This window comes from Plasmodium coatneyi, chromosome 12 (assembly GCF_001680005.1).
Source record: "Plasmodium coatneyi strain Hackeri chromosome 12, complete sequence".
NCBI classification, from domain to species: domain Eukaryota; phylum Apicomplexa; class Aconoidasida; order Haemosporida; family Plasmodiidae; genus Plasmodium; species Plasmodium coatneyi.
The window spans coordinates 4,439,783-4,461,493 of record NC_033567.1 but is presented as its reverse complement, the minus strand read 5'-3'; the positions used below and the strand labels follow the sequence as shown (position 1 = coordinate 4,461,493).

The 21,711-nt window shown below is 38.4% G+C and overlaps 5 protein-coding genes across 5 annotated transcripts; 2 read left to right on the top strand and 3 right to left on the bottom strand.

The window, feature by feature from the left end:
- Positions 1 to 866: 866 nt before the first annotated feature.
- On the bottom strand, positions 867 to 3,518 carry PCOAH_00046640 (Serine/threonine kinase-1; the record flags this gene model as incomplete). Its single annotated transcript, XM_020061448.1, has 1 exon — positions 867 to 3,518. The coding sequence occupies one exon, from the start codon at positions 3,516 to 3,518 to the stop codon at positions 867 to 869; it is 2,652 nt and encodes an 883-aa protein (XP_019916111.1).
- A 2,522-nt stretch (positions 3,519 to 6,040) lies between these two features.
- Positions 6,041 to 6,493, top strand: PCOAH_00046630 (Uncharacterized protein; the record flags this gene model as incomplete). Its single annotated transcript, XM_020061447.1, has 1 exon — positions 6,041 to 6,493. One exon carries the CDS (start codon positions 6,041 to 6,043, stop codon positions 6,491 to 6,493), a length of 453 nt encoding a protein of 150 aa, XP_019916444.1.
- A 4,052-nt stretch (positions 6,494 to 10,545) lies between these two features.
- On the top strand, positions 10,546 to 13,301 carry PCOAH_00046620 (Uncharacterized protein; the record flags this gene model as incomplete). The annotated part of the gene is made up of 4 exons (XM_020061446.1): positions 10,546 to 10,831; positions 11,208 to 11,494; positions 11,692 to 11,760; positions 11,874 to 13,301. 4 exons carry the CDS (start codon positions 10,546 to 10,548, stop codon positions 13,299 to 13,301), a joined length of 2,070 nt encoding a protein of 689 aa, XP_019916887.1.
- A 1,338-nt stretch (positions 13,302 to 14,639) lies between these two features.
- On the bottom strand, positions 14,640 to 16,214 carry PCOAH_00046610 (Uncharacterized protein; the record flags this gene model as incomplete). Its single annotated transcript, XM_020061445.1, has 3 exons — positions 14,640 to 15,188; positions 15,334 to 15,707; positions 16,055 to 16,214. The coding sequence occupies 3 exons, from the start codon at positions 16,212 to 16,214 to the stop codon at positions 14,640 to 14,642; spliced, it is 1,083 nt and encodes a 360-aa protein (XP_019916726.1).
- A 1,713-nt stretch (positions 16,215 to 17,927) lies between these two features.
- On the bottom strand, positions 17,928 to 21,711 carry PCOAH_00046600 (putative membrane protein; the record flags this gene model as incomplete). The annotated part of the gene is made up of 3 exons (XM_020061444.1): positions 17,928 to 18,061; positions 18,323 to 18,818; positions 18,955 to 21,711. The coding sequence occupies 3 exons, from the start codon at positions 21,709 to 21,711 to the stop codon at positions 17,928 to 17,930; spliced, it is 3,387 nt and encodes a 1,128-aa protein (XP_019916621.1).

Sequence of the window (21,711 nt, the reverse complement as noted above, 5' to 3'; positions counted from 1 at the left end):
AAAAGCTATTTCGGACAGAGACAATAATAATCGGCACTTTTTTTATTTTGAGCATGCCGTCGAAGCGCACTACCTCTCATTTTTTTATTTGTGCTTACATTTCAGCCCTCCCCTTTTGCGTATCCTTTTTTGTATACCTTGTATTACGTCCCACTTTGTCAAAATTCTCCTTTTTAACGATCCCAAGTATTACCTCATACTGCAGAGGTAACACACACTATTATTGAAGGAATTATTTTGCAGCGCGCTGCTTTTTATCGCGTAATGGAAACGGTTACATAAAAACAAAAAATTAGGGAAAATATGATAAGTTCGATGAGTGCGTAGAAAAATGCAAAGCCACGCACGTACATATAAGAATGTAGCCATATGCACATTCGCAAATTTACACGTGAGCCCCACTTGTGTACACAAAATTTGGGGGCCCCACAAAATGAACCAAAAATACAATTAAGGGGGTTACCACCCTGGTATGATATATTTATGAACCGTGGAGACCATATCTGTGTAGAGGTCTTCACACGGGGAAGGTGCGTAAAAAAAAAAAAAAGACACATAAACATATACACCGCGGCAATTTCAAAAAATGCCATTCATTGAGGCGCATACACTGATAGGAATAAAACGGCTGGGCAACGTAGCGAAAATCACAAATAAAAAAAAAAATTAAGGTGAATTAAAAAAATGAAAACAAATTGGATGGGTAAAAAATAATCAATTCTGCTTTAATTCAAATGGGGAAAAAAAAAAACAATTACCTAAAAATGGGTTGTCCTCCTGGGAGGGGTTTTCCCCTACTCCGTTTGAGGTGTGCCCCCAATGAGGAATGCCATCACGACTTATATAACACCGCTATAACATCCCCCCTAGTAGTAGTCATAACTCTCCTGCAGAAACCTATGCTTGAGGAGCTCCGCAGGGGTGGACCTCAAAGCGGGGTCGATCTGCAGTATGCTATACAAGAAGTCGCAAAACAAATCATTCCTTATAAGTTTGTACAGGGGCAGGGACTTCTTCACATACTTAATGGATTCAAAACTAGATGCGTTTTCTGGCCAAGCTAATCTAAGTTCATCCCTATTTACATATTTGGCCCCATTTGTTCTAACTGCGTTGCATATCATTTTTTTGGGGATTGGCTGAATAATAGCTTCCATCAGGGCTAAGTGTTCTAAATGTTCATGGGTTCTAAATAGAAGATCCCCTGTGTACAATTCAGCCAACACACAACCAAAACTCCACATATCACTTGACACATCCCATCCTAAATTTAGGATAACTTCCGGAGCGCGATACTGTCTTGTGTTTATTATAGACCCATGGTATCCATCCTTAAAAGTGGCACAACCAAAATCGATCAACTTGATACCCGTAGATTTTGTTCTAAAAATCTCAACCCTCTTTCCATCTGTAGCTCTTCTAACACTGACTAGGGTTTTCTCAAAATATGGATCGTCTAGCAAAATATTTTCTGGCTTCAAGTCTGTATGCGTTAAGCATATTTTGCGCAAATAATTTAATGCCTTCAACATTTCAATGCAGTAAAGCTTTATATCCTCCAAATGGAACCCGTTGTAATTATTCTTGGTGATAATTTCGTAGAGAGATGGACCCAGGGGTTCGAAAACTAAACACATGTGATCGTAGTACATGAACCTTCCATGATATTTTACAATATTATTATTTTTAAAATCATTATTTTGAATTTTCTTCAAAATATCTGCTTCTATTTTTGCAGATTTAGTATACTTCCTAATATTTCGTACTACCTTCACTGCGTAATACTTTTTTGTGTCCATGTGTTGACAGAGAAGAACTCTCCCGAAGGTTCCCTCCCCCATTTTTCGTATCACCACATAACAGTTATTTAGGATCATTCCCTTTTTCCAACTGAAATGTACAATCTCATCATCTGAGTCATCGTTTTCTTTTTCTTTTTTTTTTTTTTTTTTCTTCCTATAGCTATTATCGTCCATATCGGAAATTTTCGTTCTGTTTCTTTTGTGGTTGTATTTTTTTCTCGATGACATATCATCCGTTGATTCGTCGGAAGGGGTACACTCGTAGGAATCACTACTGTACCTATCGGCATGGTGTTTTTTTTTATTTACAAATGAAGAGAAGCTGCTATCTCTTTCTGAAGAAGCACTTGTACCCGTTTCGTCATTGCTGCTCAGGCTATCTTTTCTTCGCTTTCTTCGTTGCACGCTCCTTTGCCTAGTCGGACGTCCACTTGTTGTACCGCTATAACTTTCGGGAGCCTTTTTTCTTTTCCTTACCCCTCGTGTATACTTACGGTGGGATTCTTCTGAACTTTTTTCCTTATTAATGTACGCGGCGGGGTTCCTCCTATTTCCCATAATTTCGGCCCTCATGTTTGATTTCCCTGTACCATCATCTCGTGTCGTATGGCTATTTTTTAACTTGAATGATTTATTCGATTTGTCATCCTTGTCCTTATAATTGCATCCTCTCACTTCGGTATCTACACTCGTTGCGCTGTTTGCACTTGGTCCCCCTCCCCAACTGCCTGTCTCCTTTGCATGTGCAGCGGTCGCTTTACACCTCCCATTTCGGTGGGAATCTCTCCTTCTATTATTCATTCTGTCTGGATACCCATTATAGCTCCTCGAATTTGTTCTAAAGCTATTCTTATTACCATAATACATTTTTTTCCTTTTCAACATAGAGCCGTCGTTAAATAAGTAATATTCATTATTGTAGAAGATGTTCCCCTGTCCAAAGTGGGTGTCGTAATTTCTCTTATCACTATTGTACAATTTCTTCCTATACGAATAGTAGTTTCTTTTTCTGCTTAAGTTAAATCCTTTTATGTAACTATTTTGATACTCCTCGTGGTCGTACTTGGATTCTAGATACACCTTATGATGTCTCTGCTCATGGTCACTTATCTCCCTCATGGACGAATAGCTGCGTTTCCTCCCATTTTTATACGCCCTGATCATATTTTCGTCCACATCGTAGTTTTTAAATTTCTTAATGAGCTTTCCTTTCCGGGTGGAGTTGCTGCTACTGTTGAAGCTCCTGATTCTTTTCCCCTTCAGCAGCTTGAAGCCGCCCCCGTAGGGGTTGCCGTACGCATTGCTGTATTCGTTACTGTAGGCATTGTCGAAGCCGCTATTGTGCAAGTGGTTGTGCGGGTCGTGGTATCCGTTATGGTACGAATATTGGTACGAATTCTGGTACGAATTTTCATACAAATTTTTGTGCAAACCTTTGTATGAATTTTTGTAAGAATTCTTGTACGAATTTCTGTACGAGTTTCTGTACGAACTTCTGTATGCGCTGCTGTGCAGGTTCCCCTCCCGGTTGTAGTAGTAGTAATTGTTGCTCCTTCGAGGGTCATTAAAATACCTGCCGTTCGGGCTATCTCTTTGCATATTTACAAAACCCATATATTTGCCTTTTATAGCGCTTATATAATTCCTGTAATAATTATATTCTCTATATTTACTGCTGTACTTTTCACTGCCGTCCTTGTAGTTCACTTGGATCATTCTGCCTTTTTCTTTCTACTCAAAGAAAGGAAAAAAAGGCCATCACATCAGAACGGTTTTTTCTTTTTTTTGAAAAATATTCCCCTGCGCGTATTGCTTTTTTGTGGGAATTAAAGATAACATATGTATAAAACTGGTAACTTTCCTTTCATCCCGCCCGTTTGGCATGGGGACGGAGTTTATATGAGAAAGAGCGCAACATAAATATGTATTATACAAATACTTCGCCCATGAGCATCGCATACATACAATGCTTTTATGCTCTGCCTTCCAACGTTAATAGCCTCCTACGTTATATGCACGGAGCAACGCCAGGCAAGCGGCAGCAGGGCACTAACAACACAATGTCATTTGCGCATAATATGCATATGCTATACTTATGGATTATGGATGACGCTAATTCCACATACGTTCACATGACTGCACTTCGCTTCGCCAATGCGCAATCTGGCAGGGCGGTGAGGAGCCTCCCACTTTATTAAACGCGAAGGAGTTCTCTGAATTTGGTAAAAGTAGTATATTATGACTGGACTGACTTGGGAAAAAAATGTCGCAAAAAAATGGAGAAAAAAATGGCGACCGGTAGAGAAAAGAATTGACGAAAAATGGCAAAAAAATGGCAAAATTTTGAGGAAAAGGAATGTCGAAAAAAGTAAATGCAAAAAGAAATGCCAAATGAAGGAAAAGGAAAACACGACAAAATTGCATAGCCTACTTTGCGTTCGCAAGGCTGATGATATAATTTTCACATTTCTTTGTTCATTTTTTGGGGGGGATTTTAAAAAGGATCATTCAAAATGAAGAAGTCACTACATAGGCACACTGTGAAAATTTAAAAAAAAAAAAATGAAAATAGCCATTTCGTGATAATGAAACATGCCATGTCCCTAAACAATGTTACTTTGTAATATGTTATAGAAACAGACACAACGGTTTTTTGGCACAATTATCATTTCTGGGATCACCATTCCATGGATGTTCAAAGCTGGTCGCGCAGAATTGTATATATATTATAACATTCACTTTTGTTTCAGCGTACACCTTTCCTCATTTCCATGTGTCATATGCATATAGAAATGTGCAGGCGAATGTTATATAACAATTTTGCCGCCTTCTTGAAAAAACAGAATTCTTAAAAATAGAAACAAAAAAAACGCCGTGCGCTCCACATGCCATTCCGGCGCTTCTCACAGTGTAATTTACGACAGGGTTAATTTTCAATTCGCATTTCAAAAATTGCGTGCGTCGGGAACAGTTTTTACCTTTTGCTTTTTATTTTCAATTTTGTCATTTTTTGCAACTTTTAGCAATTCCTATTATGTTTTTTTTTTCCTAATTTTTTCCATTTCCATGCCGCGCATCACAATTTGAGAGATGCATAAATTGCGGAAAACAAATTCGAGTACGAAAAACAAAAAAATGTTGAAATGGTGAAAACCCGACTACTTTCTACCCGCACGAGTCATTTTTTCATACGCTCATTAAATTTGTATTTATAAAAAAAATATACCTGAAAGGTTCTTTCCCATTTGATGCTTTACACGTACTTCACTTTTATGCGACCAAGTGGAATGAATTCAAACGCCATTTTCTTCTGCATTGTTAAGAAGTATACTATATTTTAAGAAATAAAAAAAAAAAATGATACGAAAAATTCGATGAAGCGGAAATAATCACGTCATTTCCATTGTGACCCTTTTTTTGTGAAATTCCCATTGTAACGGAAGTGCGTTACTTTTACGCCTAATGGGAAACCTCCCAATTCCTCCTCCTGTTTCGTGTACACATATACTGCACATGCATATCTGCGCTGCAGATATTAAATGCATATAGAAGAGAAGCCATTAATTGTATGTAATATTGTCCACTTAGCAACTCTGTAACCCCACCACTTCACCACATTGTGTGTATTTTTCCGGAAGGATAAGCTCCATTGCGACGGTTTCTTTTACACAGTGCTAGAGCAGCTTCAAACCAGGCTCGCAAATTACGGGCAATACTCTCCCTGCTTTGGATGAACTGCCCAAAGGGGAACATGCCTCACATTCAAAATTATCACGTGTGTATCTACTTTTAAGAAATGCGCTGAAGGAGATGATACGATGAGAAAAGGAGAATTTGCAACCAACCCGTAGCACTTCGGTAACTTATTTATGCAGTACACGTGCTACATTCAGCATAGCCTATTTGCACCCCTTCTTAACGCCCTAAACGCTTAAAAATACGTACCAGAAAAAATGTGCACGTATAAGTAACACCAAAATTTGTCATAGCCCCTAACCTTTTGATACTTATCTTAAGTGAAAGAAATTCAAAATGGGAAGTTCATTCAGATAAAATTAATCGAATAATTTGTTTCTCATATCTCCGAAATTTTTTCAAAAAGGAAAGTAAGCAGTTGTGCAAGTACACACGGAACAGTAACCAAATTTACGTTTCCATATTTGAAAGAGTGCAAATTTGGGTATGCCCCTGAATTCGCCGTTTTCCGAAATTCCCCATTTTTAAAAAAATTAATTCGAATGGACCAAAGACAAAATGACAATCCCCCAGGGTGCAAGAAAGACAGTACACCAGAAATAAAAAAAGATGACCATGTGGAAATTATTAAAATTTTAAACTCAACCATTAAAGAGTTTCAAAAAAATTTTGGACAATTAAATAAGCATTATTCGATAAAAGATTTGGAAAGTGTGTTAAACCCTGTGCAGTATGCTGAATACAATTCATTTCTTGCCTACTCCATTTGTTCTATTTTTCATTCCTATTTGAAAATATCGGGCGACTTTCTCAGTAACCATCCCATTAAAAATGAATTAAAAAAGGTACAATTATTGATGAAAGAAATAAAGGAAAAAAACCAAGAAAATGAAGATAAAAGATATCTCACAATTAATAAGGAAGCCTCGAAAAGGATAATTGATTCGTGCATTTCGTACAATAAAGATTTAAAAAAAAGAAAACATTTTAAATGAACACAATTCTGAACTTTCTTCCCCTTCTTTAAATTTAAGGGGAAAGTTTTCACCTACACCGCGGACATTTTTACGTGCCACTCATAGGGGAAAGAAAAAAAAAAAAATAGTTAGTGGTTCAGCGAGGCAAAGGCAAGGCGCAACTGGCTATTAACAGCAAAAAGAGCTAACGCCTTAAGAATAGTTTTTTTTTATTTTGCGCAGACCTGGTGGCTTTCCATTTTTCAAAGGCCATTTGTGTCGCACATTCGTCAGTATGCTCATTCGTTCGTTATTTTCCACTCATTTGGAAATAATTTTAAATTCGTAAATTTTCAAACAAGTGGGGAGCACTTTCGTTTGCTTTCGTTGTTTGCTTCTTTGTTTTCCTTTTCGTTTCCGTTCCCCTTCCTTCCTTTTTTTTGGTATTTCCGTACATTTTAAGAAGACACCTATTTGAGAACGCCATTTTGAGAAAACAAAAATTTTCTCCCTTAATGCAAATTTGATCCCTGCGCACTTTTACAACATACGCTTTCCATTCGAATTATTTAGCCACATTTAGCATTGTGTGCAAAACACTTGGCCTGCATGGCTGTGCTGATTAAGAATTAACGAATTTGCTTTTTCCAACACGTTTTTAAAGCAACGCCGTTTTGCTTTCTAAAGCGTGAATTAGGTTGTTCCACATCTTTCACCTTTTCAAGGAGCCAAATTGAGTATATTTTTTACGCACGCAAGGATATGCTTACACAAGACACCTTAATCCTTTTTGTGATTTATCAATCATTTTTCGAAAAAGAAAAAACAGACAACGCATTTTAAATTAACTAATTATAGTCTCCTGTCAGGAGTGTGGCGCGTACATTGTATGTATTTGTATGTCCGTGTTGGAACATATAAAAATTTCGTTATACCAGCGTATGTAGGTACATGTGCATATATATATATGCAAATTTTTGCCTTTCGCAGATGGCCCGAAGAAATGGGTGCCCCTTAAATGATCACTTTTGTACACCTAATTTTTCTTTACTTTTGACAGCACACCAAATACGCACTTAAATAATCGCACCGAATTTTACAAAGTTACCCATACGCTGCGCAACGGCGGCTAAACAAAAAAGGTACGAAGAACAGTATTTTTCGACCCCCCTGGGGTTAATAAAGTAACATTCTAACGTACTTACACGTATCCACATTTTTGTCAAATAGTCCTTTTCTTGTCAATTTTGCATATGTCAAAATTAAAAAAAAAAAGGTGTTCGTGACACAGCACGGCGTAACAACGTAGAGAATGCAGCACGTCTTCTTAGTTTTTCCCCCCAATATGAACTAACCATGCACTCACAAAAAGTACGCCACCGATGATGCCGTGCTGTTCAATTCTTTTACGAATTCACCTGAACGGGTCATACAAATATGTAACTCTTTCATGTGTGTGAAATGAAAATGCGCATATGTGTTGCTCTAAATCTGCATTGTGTAGGAATATATATTATGGAGGGGGATATCATTTAACATTTTCTTCCTTTTAACACTTTCTTCAAAAGCGATGACCGTGCATTTTTGCTATATAATCAGTGAAGAAGGCAAAATGGCTTTGCAAAAAAAGCGAGTAAAGGGAAGGTTAATATGTTAAGTGCGAAAAAAAAAAAAAAAAAAAAAAAAAAACAGCTACCAAATTTGCACTTTTTAGCGAAAAAAATGATATAGCAGTTTTTCTTCCAAAAAAAGGCATGTTGAACTGTTTGGCATTTATATGGTACAAATTATGAGGCAAAATAAATGCAGTGAATAACCTCCCTTTCGCAAAAACGGCCAAAAAGGTGGGCAAAAATAATGCTAATAATTTTGCCAATTTTTCCTGCCATGAGCCATAAAATTGGTGGTTATTTTTTTATTATTTTTATACCCATTTGTATGACTAACAAATAAACATATATATGGGCGAAATATATATGGTTTTTTTTTTTTTTTTTTTTTTCTTTTTTTTTTAAGTGCGTTTCCATGCACGATAGGCCCCCATTTTGCTGCAGCTTGTGCCTGATTTTCGTTGCAATTATATGCAATAATTTTGTACCGCAAAAATATAAAGCTATTTTCGTAATATTTGTTTAAATTTTATTTTGCTTTTGCGCTTTTTTTTTTTTTTTTTTTTTTTTTTTTTTCCTTAACGCTCGTTAATCACTCCATTTTTTAATATAATTCCAAAAAAACATTTTTTAATCAGATTTATCCACATATAAAGAAACGCATAAAATGGATTACAAAACAAATATATGAAACGAAGAACTTTTCATTTATTTCTTTTGGCCCAAAAAATTCCGAATATAAAGTATATGCTGTAAGTATATCTGTTCATTTTATGTAAATTTTATGTATACCATTTAAGTGTTCAATATCTACATACCTGGCCGGCGCACTTTCCGCTTCATCCCATCATTATTCATTTTTTTCGCAAGTTGTACGTACATACGTTAAACGCAAAGGAAGAAAACATGAATATGAATTTTCTTTAAATGGAATGAACTCAACATGCGAGGCGTACTGCGGTAAAGTTTTTAAGAAATATGTAAACGTGTAAAATGACAGGATTCAACATTTAAAAAATAATATTTCCTTTTGCTTTGAACGCAGCCTTTTTTTCTTCTTCTTTTTTTGTGAATGACTGAAATAAATAAATTACTATAATATAATAGTATGCATGCCATCTTCCAACGAAGTGAAACTTAAAAATATAAAAAATGTAGATTGTTATCGGAAACAGGCAAATGACATTTAAACGCGATATTCAATTGCTGAATCTCTCAATAGCAAACACATATATAAAGAAAAGGGTTTACGTTAGAGGAAAACCTTTAATGTGATGTAAGCCGAATTGAATTTGTTTATTTTATTTTTTTTTTTTTTTGCGTACGTTTTTTTTTTTTTCCATAACGTAATAAGGCTGCTGATGCTTTTCATTTTAAATAAATACGTTCATCTGAAGCGTAAAACTAACATTTGCTTAGCCAACGCGGAGGGTACAAAATGACGTTTAAATTTAAAGTTGAATTTGAATAGGCCAACTTGAATTATTACTCTGTAAATTTTCTGTTTAGTTCCCATTTAATGTGTAAAGCGTAGTCAACATACAGCATATCTGAAGAGAAGCATACCAATTAAGCATATTTCAGTATAGCGAACCAGCACACACGTGTATTACGTGTATATATATATGTATGCATATATACCTATACACACCTTCATGCTTGCACGTTTGTATATATAGCCCTTCACTTTGCCGATTTGTATACACAAAGAACCCTGCTATCTCATTATTACATGTAGTGGGAACGCTCGGTTGGAACGATACTCCTTCCCCCCTCCGTGCACATCCTTTAAAGTGTAGGATCATTTGTATATGCATCCGTACTTTTTGTGGAGTAGCAAAGGGAAAATCATTTGAAATACAAACAGAAAAGAAGAGGCGCTCTTCTTCGCGTTCGCACAAATAGAATAGAAGTGTTTACATATACAATTCATACGTGCTTATACGCGAGTACGTCCAAGCATAATTTATACGTGCAGGAATGAGCATATGTGTATGTATATACATGTGCCAGTAAGAAAAATGACACCGGAGATTACCACACAATTTGCAGGAAAACTTCCAAAATTACCCATACCTCTATTTTTTGTCACAATTTCTGTTTTCCTCCATTCACCCTAGTGAATACTTATGTGTATATTTAACCAAACACGTAGTATACACACACACACCCATTACATTTTAATATATACCAGAAGCAATAAGAAAACAATTCAGAAATATTTTTTGCGCGTATAGCTAAGAATAATACAACAAAAGTATTTTCCCCAGTGCAACGTTCCAAATTCTTCATAGAAAATTAGCCTTCGTCGATGTGTTAACAAAATAAGTAAAAAAAAAAAAAAAAAAAAAAAAAAACAGGGAAACGGAAAAGTTGGATAAAGGGACAAAAAGAAGGTTCATTTCGTTACGCTCATTTTCAAATGACGTATCTTTTTTTTTAACCTCTTTTTTTTCTCTTTTTCTCTAAAGTTTCTACTAAATGACGGATGTACAAATACAAAATCAAACTAGTTTGAATACTAGTAAAAAAGAGTTTGAGAGTAGATATGATGAAAGGGGGCTTAGAATTTTATGTGTAAAGAACATTTCAAAGGAGACTAAAGAAAGTGAACTGTTGGACTTATTTCAAAAATTTGGTTCCATCGAAAGTATAAGTCTTAAAGTGAACACAAGTATCGGACCCTATGCCATTTATGCCCACGTTCTGTTTAGCGCTCCCGAGGAGGCTAAAAGATGTCTAAAGCAAATGAACGGGAAGTTTCTAAGTAATCCTTCATGCGAATAAGTTTCGCCTGTAACTATGGCTGTGACTCTTTGGGAACTTGCTCTTTTGGCCGCTTGCTCCGTTTCTCCTTCTTTCGTGTCTTCATTTCTTTTTTTTTGCATTTCCACTTGGTCGTTTCATCCGCCATAGCACTAATCTCGGCCATCTCTACGCTAGCGGTCAAGAGAGCAGCTTCAGCCGTACCGTCACACCTGTCCAGTTATTCAAATGATAACCCTCTGCATTTTGCTGTGCCCACAGCATTCTTTCACGTTTTGTTACATCCACAATGAGCTCTTTACAAAAAGCATTCCCTATTAAATAGACGGCTAGGCACACATTATTCCACTTTTTTTCCTAATTCTGTATTTCTGTAGATGGAAGAGCTTTGCGAATTTATTTCGAAAGGTACAACAACAACAACAATAATAACAACACCAATAACAACAACAAAGTAAATGACGTTAACGATGAGGACGAAAGTGGCGTTTCTAATAACTACCCATACCTGGACGGGAACAATAACAGTAGCAACAATAATGGCAGCCACAATGCAAACATGGCTGGCGCCGCTAACGGCAACAAGTTCAACCGAAATATTAATCGAAATAACCAGTTCTACAACAAGAGATATCCAAGCAATAGCAAGCGCACCGTGAGAAATGTAATATTGTGTGAAAGTTTAAGGAGGGGTGCTATAATTATATTTACCATTTTTCTTTTTATCTCGCCCCTCCATTTAGTACATGTTTATAGGTTTATCTTTTCTATGTGCGTCTCCACATGTCTGCACACCGCTGTGACAATTTTCTTAAAATTTTTTTTTTTTTTTTTTTTTTTTTTTTTTTTTTGTCACCTCAGGATGGCATCCTAAATAATGATAGCGTTAATCCGTACGACCCGGGGGCGACCGGTTTTAGGGAATACGAGGTAGGATTTTTACACAGCATTAAGAACATTGCGATTGCACATATGTGTTATGTTACATATTTGCATATAATCCCACGTCTGTACATATTTTCCTCCTTTCTTCGCCCCCACAGCATGTAAACAAGCGGTTACGCACGGTCGAAAGCAACTCCATGGATAACGTCAATTTTGGTAGCGGCAGCAGTTTGCTCGGCCATCCCAATGTAAACGGCAACGACATGGAGATTAGCAAATTGATGAAGACGTACGAAGAAAATAAAATGTTAAATAATCCACCTGGGGATGGAAAAAATAGGCAAATGGAAGAAATGTTACAGTTCGGAAATAAGGATGGCATGAATAAACCCCCCAGGGTAAAACTATACTTGTGTGTCCATTTGAGGAAGTGCGCCCAGCATGTCTTTAACAGGCCCGCCGTAGACATCAGTACGGCAAGTAATGCAATGAGCAGCACGCCTAGTAGTAATATCCCTAGTAACGAATTCAAGGGGAATACCCACATGAACATGAATGCAAGTGCCACCAACCCTGCTGCACCAATGTACCCCTCCGGGCAGAATAACCCTATAACGGGGGGGATGAATTCCTCAACGTTGAAGGAACCTAGTAAGAACTACATGCCGAACAATGGGATTGCAAACAAGGAAGGGCAGCTCCACGGTAATGATAAACTGCAACCCCCCTTGCATAGCGGTGGGTGCGCCCTCCCCAACATGGGATTGAACAATCCCACTAGCAGTGTGAAGTACGCCCTGTGGAAGGGAACGGTCGAAATGAAGAACAAAGAAAATCTGAGCGTCATCGGATATGCCCTAAATGGGAACGTAAAAAATTTCCTGAACAGTAACATTTCCAGCATAGTCATAAGTCACAGAAAAAAAATGAAAACACTTCCCAAAATAGAAGCCACGTATTATTTCCAAATAGAGAATAAAGAAGACGAAAATATTTTGGATGCCTATAGAGACTATTTTAATAGTAAGGATAGGGTTGGGTTGTCCTCCACAAGTGACGATTGGCATATGTACCTTATCTTCCCAGGATGTCCCATTTTTAAGGAGTTCTGTAACTCCGTTGGAGGTATAAACAGCTCAAACAATTTCAATAATATTTTCCTGGGGGTTGTGTGTTATAATCCACAAGTTTCCGAAAAAAAAAATGGTGTACCAATGTTGGGGACGCAACCTCAAGATGGTGGTGTGGCTACCCAAGATAACACAGCTGCCAATTTTAATCAACAACAATCTCCCATGACAAATGTCAACCGAAACAATTACAGTAACGTTCACGGCGACTTTGCTAAGCAAGGGGGAGGTGGCCCAAACAACGCAGTGAGTAATAATTTCCCTCATCACAGTAACACGTTCAATAACGCGCAAGGCGTAGCAGTCCAGAATAATTCTACCACCCAACTGAACCGGGAGAATGACCCCTCATCCAATGAGTCAAGCGAACCAACTGGAAAGGAAGAAAACAAAAATGAAGTCCCCAATTGGCTCAATCAGTTTAGTTCATTAGCAGCATATCTTGTCAAAAAATAGAATTCAAAAAGGTTTTCCATCTCGCTTTATCATTTTACCTCCCTGGATTTTTTTTTTTTTTTTTTTTGTCACTTTTTTGTTTTGTTTGTCACGCCCCTGGTGGATTATATCCCCGTATATCAGTAATGTGTGGAGAGAAAAAAGCGGTTCAGCTTAGAATTATTTTTAGTTTAGCGTACCATATAAGGGAAGGCCGTGGGGGGATGCATAATAATTCCCAGACTAGACATTTAAAAAGCAGCTTGAAATTGAAAGTGCACCCCCCCAAATGAGTCAGTGCCCCTACCTTTGTATGAGCAAGCACTACGTGAAAAATAAACTACTACACTTCGGAGGGTTTCAAATTAGTCAATGAAGAAGCGGAAGAAGAGGAAGATGATGCCCAGGAGTGGATAAACGTGCGCCCTATAAAATATGTAGGGGTGTTTATTTTTACAGAAAAAATAACCATTTGCCTGTGGGAGAGGGAAAATTAATAACGACCCCATGGAGGCCTACACATGTACGTACCTACATACGTACAGAAATATTTGTGTGCTCATTCGTCATCAGAGTTGCTATGACGAACTGCGAAGTGCAAACCGAAATTTGTCTCGTGTTTTGTTCCAACGCATTTGTCATCTGATGAGTATGCACCTTTTTTTTTTTTTAAAAAAAAGAAACTTTTATTATTAAACAAAATTAAGATGTTTTAATTCATTCCCATTTTGATAATGTGAACGAAAGGGGGCACACTTAAAAAATGGAAGCACTAAGGGGAAAGGGCTTTTTTTCTTCATGCGGTACAAACTGTTGATATTGTCTCTTCCCATATTTCGCTTCACACATATATGATCGTTCTCGTGATGGATACCACAGTGGATTTTTCCAAATGGGTCACATACTTATTTATAGTCCCCCTAATCAAGTAAGAACTTGAACATTTGCTCAAACTTTTTTGGCGCATATTGAGAAAAGAACGCCTACATGGGGCGTGCTAACAAATACTTCCTACCGTACGATTGTGTAACTACCGCCTCACAGCGAAAACCTCCTTCCTGCAAAGTACCCTACCCCACCGGTTCGGCCAACCACTATTGGAACAAAAAAATATTCATATCAGCTTCATTTCAGTTAAATTTTTAAAAAAATAAAAAAAAAATTTCTTAAAAATACGGTTGTTTCACATTTGGACAGGGACTTGCACACACGCATGAGTATACGCACGTATGTAAGCTCATGCGGGCACATTCGCAAATACACACAAAATACACATGTACAAATACACATACAATACACATACACAAATGCATATACACAAATACACATACATGTACAAAAAAAAGCTTAGAAATTGCATTATTTGCTAGACAAGGAGGGGAAGGCGCGCGTGTCGTTAATGTTGGGCGGGTCTCTTTTCTTAAAAAGTTTCTCGTCCATGTGTATTTTTCCCTTGCCTTCCATTTTATTATTCCAATTAGCTTCATCCGATTTTTTATAGCTTCGATAACCTCTGCGAAATCCTGGGATTCTATCAACTCTTCCCCCTTCTTCCAAAATGTACTGGTAAACATTTATTGCTTTCCTCTTCGGATGATCCGACTTTATTTCCTCGTCCACATGGTCATTTCGTTTGCTACTGCTCGTAGAATTTGATGTAACTTTGCTCCTTTCACTATTCAATGAATTTTTTTTCATCTTCTTATCATTATTCTCCATCATAATTTTTTTTGAATTTAATTTTTTCTCCTGTTGTTTTCTATACAGATCGTAATCTATGGTAACTGAGTCATGTTTCTTTGTCACGTTTGTGCTCTCTTCGTTATTCCTATGAATGGATTCTACGTGTGCTTCTCTCTTTGTCTTTTCATACTTGCTTCTGCTATCGTTGTATTCGTTGAAGATTCTCTGTAGGGGAAGTATAAATAGTGGGAATAAAGCGGTTAATTAGTTTCGCGTACTTACATAATGGAAAGGTTAGCACATGTGCACTACATCAACGTAACAAGACGCAATGTTTGTTGCGCTTATCGTTGGAACCCTGTTGACTTACCTCCCTGTGGTCGAACTTGTTATAATTATACGAAGAGTTATAGTTCCTCCTGTCGGTGCCCATCTTATAGTCATGGTTCCTCGAACCTCTATAGTAACTACTGCTGGATAAAATATTCGTGGATGAGTTACTGTATCCTGTGCCAGCACCACCTCCTCCTCCTCTTTTACGAGGGAATTTACTTCTTATATTATTGCCCCTTGGATGGTAACTATCGCGGTTACTTCTGCCTTGGCTACTTTCATGTAATTCGTTCACTGATGATACAGGGTATTTGCTATATCTGTCGTTGTATGCGGTGCCCTTTTTCGCACTAGCATCTTTAGTTGCCACGGTTGCTTTCTGGTCCTTTACTTCAATTGTCTTCTTCTTTTCTGCGGGGGGATGGGTACATAATCACAGATATGTGAAGAGTTAATTATGGAGTAACAAACCCATGAGGGAGCTACGTCTGGGATATCTCCACAGTTAGTTTATAACATTCCACGGGATGATGTCAACTCCGGATCAGGTCACACATTATGCACCATTCCCCCCTGGTGCGTGAAAAATTGTCCGTTTTTGCACCGCGCACAAATACACACAATTAAACGGAACAATCGTATGGACAAATGCTCTGCATATAACTGCCGCGATGCAAAGCAGATAGGACAAGTACACATATACATATACATATACATAGGTCACTATACGTGCGCGTTTCACCCCTCGTTAATGTTACCTTGGTTGTTGCTGCGGGACCTCTCCTCCTGGGCACTACTTATTTCGCGCTTCTTTACTTCCTTCAATTTTTTCTTTTCATTTTCTTCATCTGAGTTGTCCGTATCGAACACGGAAAACTTGTTCGTCGTGTGGATGCTGTACTGAATTTTCGCCGCCATGTTTTCGGCTGTGCACACCTTTGGCAAAGTAACGTGGGGGGAACAAGTGGTTTAATTGTGAGAGGGGTGGTTATTCGGTTGTGCTGTTAAGCAATTACGCGGTAGGCGCATATGCCGCTTCGCTTCTCATCTGCTACGCGCTTAACAGCAGTGTGATGTGACATGCATGTGCAAGCCGTTCGTTCAGGTGGTCCCATTACGCCGTAGGGCGTTGCACGATTTATTCATACATATGTTGGTCATAAACATACATAAATATTGAGTTGACTTTGTGGGGGGGAAAAAAAAAACTACACAGCATGTCCGTCGTGGGGTTACGACCATACAGCAGCAACAGTACAAATGCCCTTGCAGCTATTTTTTTTTTTGGCCTATACAAATTTGTGCGCATACCTTAGTTACTCTTGGGGGGGTATTAAAACGTTCAACTGTTTGCAGCTTCGAATAGGAGGGGAATACTATTTGATCTATTTGTAACAATCAAATGAAGGCAAAAAATTGGAAAAAAAAAAAAAAAGAATACTTGCGTTCGCGCAGTAAAGTTATAAGTACATATATGTATATAAGTGATTGTGACGTGCTTTGGCAAGTACATTGTACGGCTTTTTACAGGTCGTGGGAGGTGTAAGTATTACGTGACGGTAAAAATTTGCAAGCGGCTCTAATTTCAATGCAAAGTCCGCTTAATTGGGCACTTGAAGAGAGCGAAATAGTGGCAGAAGCACCTATATGCGTAGTGAGCCCACATGGGGGTATAAGTGCAACAAGGGAAGCGTAACGAGCAACGTGAAGCGAACGGCGCATGTGAATATGTGTTTTGCGCTATGTGCTTTCATTTTTGCACTCTTTCTGTGACCTTGCTTCCGCATCGCCGTGCCGTTCTTCGCCCCTTATTACTTCCCTTCTTTGTTTTTTGTACCCGAGTTGCACCTTTTTCACTTTTATGCCTAGCTTGACACGCAGGAAGAGGAAAACGCATTAGCACCTCTTCCCCGTAGTGAGCATACCAACTCTACAACCCCCTGAGAATGTACAACTGCCCTCGTTGCCGCACCCCAGAAGAGTTGAACTTGTGGTGCGTGACGAAGGGGACCCAATAGAGGGTAAGTTAAATTACGAACGTTAATAAAAGTGCATTTTCGAGCCACACTGCAAGTAAGTCACGACCCTTTTAACAAGCATTTTTAAAAAAAGGGAAATTGCGAAAGACCCCCAACGTTTTGTAGCAAAACCAAGTTGGTGGCGATGGCGCTTGCAACAAATTGGCAAAGAGTGAAATGTGTGCTATCATAGCAACACTCTTCTTACTCCCTCTTGGGGTATACCCTTTTTTTCGCAAAACGCCCGATACACTGTTTTACAACAAATTGGGAAGAAGTAATTGGGTAGTTTATTAATTAGTAGTTCATATATATGTGAGGGCATAACACGGGGGGTCCCATTTTTCCCCCTTTTTGACAATCAAAAAAAAAAGGTGTGCATTTTGTACAGCAGGGGGGACCACCCCCCCTCTGGGAGAGTGCTCTCTTAAAAACAGTTAACAGAGAGGCAGACCAAGGGACACCTATGGTACACACGCATATGTATCTAGGTAATTATGAAAAGTAACACCACATAGTACTACTGCACTGAGCGTTGTGTAATGTGTACCACCCCCCTGATGCGCTTTTCTTCATTCCAGCGGTTAGTGCACATATATAATCGAAGCCAGTGTCAGGCCCTATTCAGGTACATTTTATGGACGTAAAAAATTGTTATGCTGTATAGGAAGAACCAGACGACGTGGTTCAGGATGAGCAACCGCAAAACGTTCGATGCGTAATCTTCCAGGGTGAAGCTAATAAGGTCTGCAAAGTGGAGGTGAAAGAAAAAGGAAAAGGAAGAAATGTCACCTGTCAGGGTAGTGCAGTATGTAAAAAATGTGTATGCATCCAAAGCAGGGGGAAAGAGAAGCTCTCCACCTTTCCATTTGCACAATATTTTTTACGCAAAAAGGGGTTATCCCCCGTTTGGAAAAATTAAACTGTTCTGGTTCATTGTTTAAAAGCTTTTATATGACTGCCCTCCCCGCGCTTTGAAATTCGCTCCCCATTTTGTGCTCCACTTACACAACACTAAGAACATCAAGTAGGGGTAGGACTGCCGCATGCTGTTGGAATAATTCTTCCTGTCTAGCATGGTCGACTTAAAAAAGAGAGTCTGATACAGGTAGTGAGACAAAGATATGACTGCGCCCATTTTTAACAAAATTATCGTAATAGCATCAGTGTTTATTCCGAAGCTATGCATAAAGTAGAGCACACTTAAATTGTAGCAGAGCCAAAACTGAAATATCATTACAACCCCCATGGTGTTGAACAAGTACAAAGAAAATAAGTAAATCAAAAAGTAAAAAATTAACACCACTTTGCATTCTGAAATAAATCTGGTAGCTTGGTTATATAGTACATACGTTTCTGAGTAAAAATACACATTTTTTAAGTTACTCCTTTTTATAATATTTTCTATTCTGTTGATATTTTCCATGTTCCTTTCCTGGTTGGATGCGTAATTGTGCAGGACGAAGCCGATTCGGCTGGTTGATATGCTGTGCGGGTCGTCCATCTGGGGGGGGAAATAACGCGTTTAAAGATTAGGTAATGAAAATGGGGAAAAAAGGACGCGTTCATATGGATATTTCACTAGTATATATATGCTTAGGTGGGGTGCCATTCATCCGTGGAATGGTCACAGGACGTACCTTCACGTAATCGCCGTAGAAGGAGTGTGGCCTTATGTTGTAGTGCTGGGGGAGCACCTGGTCAATTTTTCCCCCGTAAAACGTTTTAATCTTAAAAAATTGGTTATCATACGATTCCTCTTCTTTGTGATGCATCCATTCGTACACTATTTGGTAAAAGCTGTCACATGTCTTTTCCTCCTCTTTGAAAAAAATTTCTTTTAACTTATTCAAATGGTGTTCCTTACTCTCCCTCAGTGGAACGATGTCATGACATAATTTTTTATAGCGATTCAAGTCGAACTGATTACTAAAAGAGTCTACATTACGGCAGTCATTTTTTAGTAATTCAAATGCATGAACCCAAGATACAATGGGTTCATGAATACATCCTTCCTCCTTCATTTCATTTACTAGCTTTATTATCATATGTGCGTTTTCTTCATCTGCGTAGTCAAATTCGTCTGAAGAAGGGAACACCAAGTATGCTGGCTCGATTACGAAGCCCGCCCTTTTTTCGAAGTTTTGAATAAACCTCCTCAGTGGAGATTCCTTCGTCATGTAATGGTACACATCGAGGTGAATCTTCTCGTTGTTTATTAGGAAACTTAGAAATAGCCCTAAAAGGAGGAGGGAAAATAACACAACGAGGAAAACAACCCCCTTCTTGGGGCCCTTCCTATAGCTTGCTTTTTTGCTGTCTTCCTTACCGTTCGGGTGAATGCAACTTTTTCTGTGATGCTTCTTCAAATTCGTACCTTCGCATGAGCAGTGTGCATTCTGGCAGGTGTTGTTCCCCCCAGGTGGAGAGTTGCAACTCGATATGCAGCCATTCTGTATCACCACTTCATTGGGTGCTGCCTCTGAAAAGGCTATAACGTGCTCATCGGACTGACCTCCCGACGAACTACACACCGACTTCGCCAATGGTAACGACTGAGATGGTGAGAACAGCAAGTGTCTCTCCCTGTAAAACAGAAGACCAAACATGTTGTTAAAAAAGGCAGCGTAGTACAGAAACAGACAAACGATGGCAAAGACCGAGTTTACCGAAAAAACGTTGACGATTCTGTACGTGGAGGCAAACCCAACCATATATACGGCCAAAATGATCAGGGTAATTTTGCACACAAAATAAAGTGACTTGTAGCTAGCTCGCAAATAATATTTAGTCATATCTACAGATTCATTCTTGGAAATCTTTGCGCTCCTCATTCTGCGCATTATCATTTTGGAAGGTCCCACTACGCACTTGTTGCGATAAAATATATTGACGCAACAAAATAGGAAGCTTAAAAAAAAAAGAGGGAAAAAATTTAATAAATAAATTCGTAGAACATTAATTTGGAAAACCAAATTGATGAAGAAGGTGGAGAAGAAGGAAAAGAAGGTCAAGGCATATACAGATAGGATAAGTAAAAACATCCTCCCCTTTCTATCTCCTGCTGTCTCATCTTGTCCGTTATTCTTCAAACCATCCAACGGAATAGAAGAAATATAAATGACCATAAAGAGGAAGGACAAAATGGCAAAGACATAGTTTGACTTGAAACCCACACTAATGGATGACTGCTCGTTATCCTCCAGTACCTTCTCATTCACAACTGCCATGCTCCAGTTCCTATCCTGCTTTATCTCATGGATGTAATTACTGCCGTCCAAATTTTCAATCGTTACAAACTCTTTTTCCCCCGCATTTATTAACTTCACATGCATGTTTAGCAGACTATACCATTCGTTGACAGAGGAATCGTCAGTACCTTCATCGAAAGTGAAGACAAATAAAAGGGCTTCCACATTTTTAGACATGTCAGATGTTATGTCCTTTATCTGCGTCCTCTGCATGTCGAACTTATGAGGCTGATATAAAAAATTGGGCAAAAAAATAAGTGCGTTGTAGAAAAATCTGCCCAAAGATCTCTCGTCCTTTTTTAACAAATCATCGAAATATTCTTCCCAATTAAGTGTCGTGTCATATTCTATATCTTGAAGTTCCGAAATGGTGAACAAACCTAGCACGAAGCATTTAGACTCCATCATAGGAACGTCAAACCTTTTACACATTTCACTCCAATTTTTTTTATTTCCTGTGTTCATTTGTTTGAAGAATTGTACCAAGAAGAAGATATCCTTCAGCGTATCGTATTGCAGAATCGTTTTGTCCTCCTCCTTGTTAAGATAAAATAACAACGTTGCTGTTTTTTCCTTTTTATAAAAATTAAAAAAATGCTCCACCTTATTCCCTATATTGTCACTTGTGTGAATCACTACATCGCTCGCCTTGGCCACATTCATTTTTGTGAATTTCTCCCCATTTATTTTTCTCATAATAGATCCTACTACTTCTGATCTATTTTCCGCCTCGCTAAATATGTTCATGTAGAAGGAGATACTCATTAGAGTGACAATTAACAATCCTATGATCACACTTAGCACGATGCAGCATGGTCTGTGCAAGGTCAGCTTTACATAATTTTTGCATAACTCGTGAAGGAAAGGTTTCTTCTTTTTCTTGGCCACTATATTGTTGCACCTTGAGTCATCACAAGGGGGTACTCTACCCATTGCACAACCATTATGACCATCCTTCTCACTGACGCAGCGAACGGGATTTCCTTCCGACTCTTTGGGCATATCGTCCCACCCTACATTTTTTACACCCTGAGGAAAGGAGCATACATTTCTACCGTTAGTGTTGTCACGCACCACTTGATCGTTCAAATGGTTCCTCCTCTCCTCTTCCTTTTGGGACTTACACTCGTGGCTTGGGGGAATCAT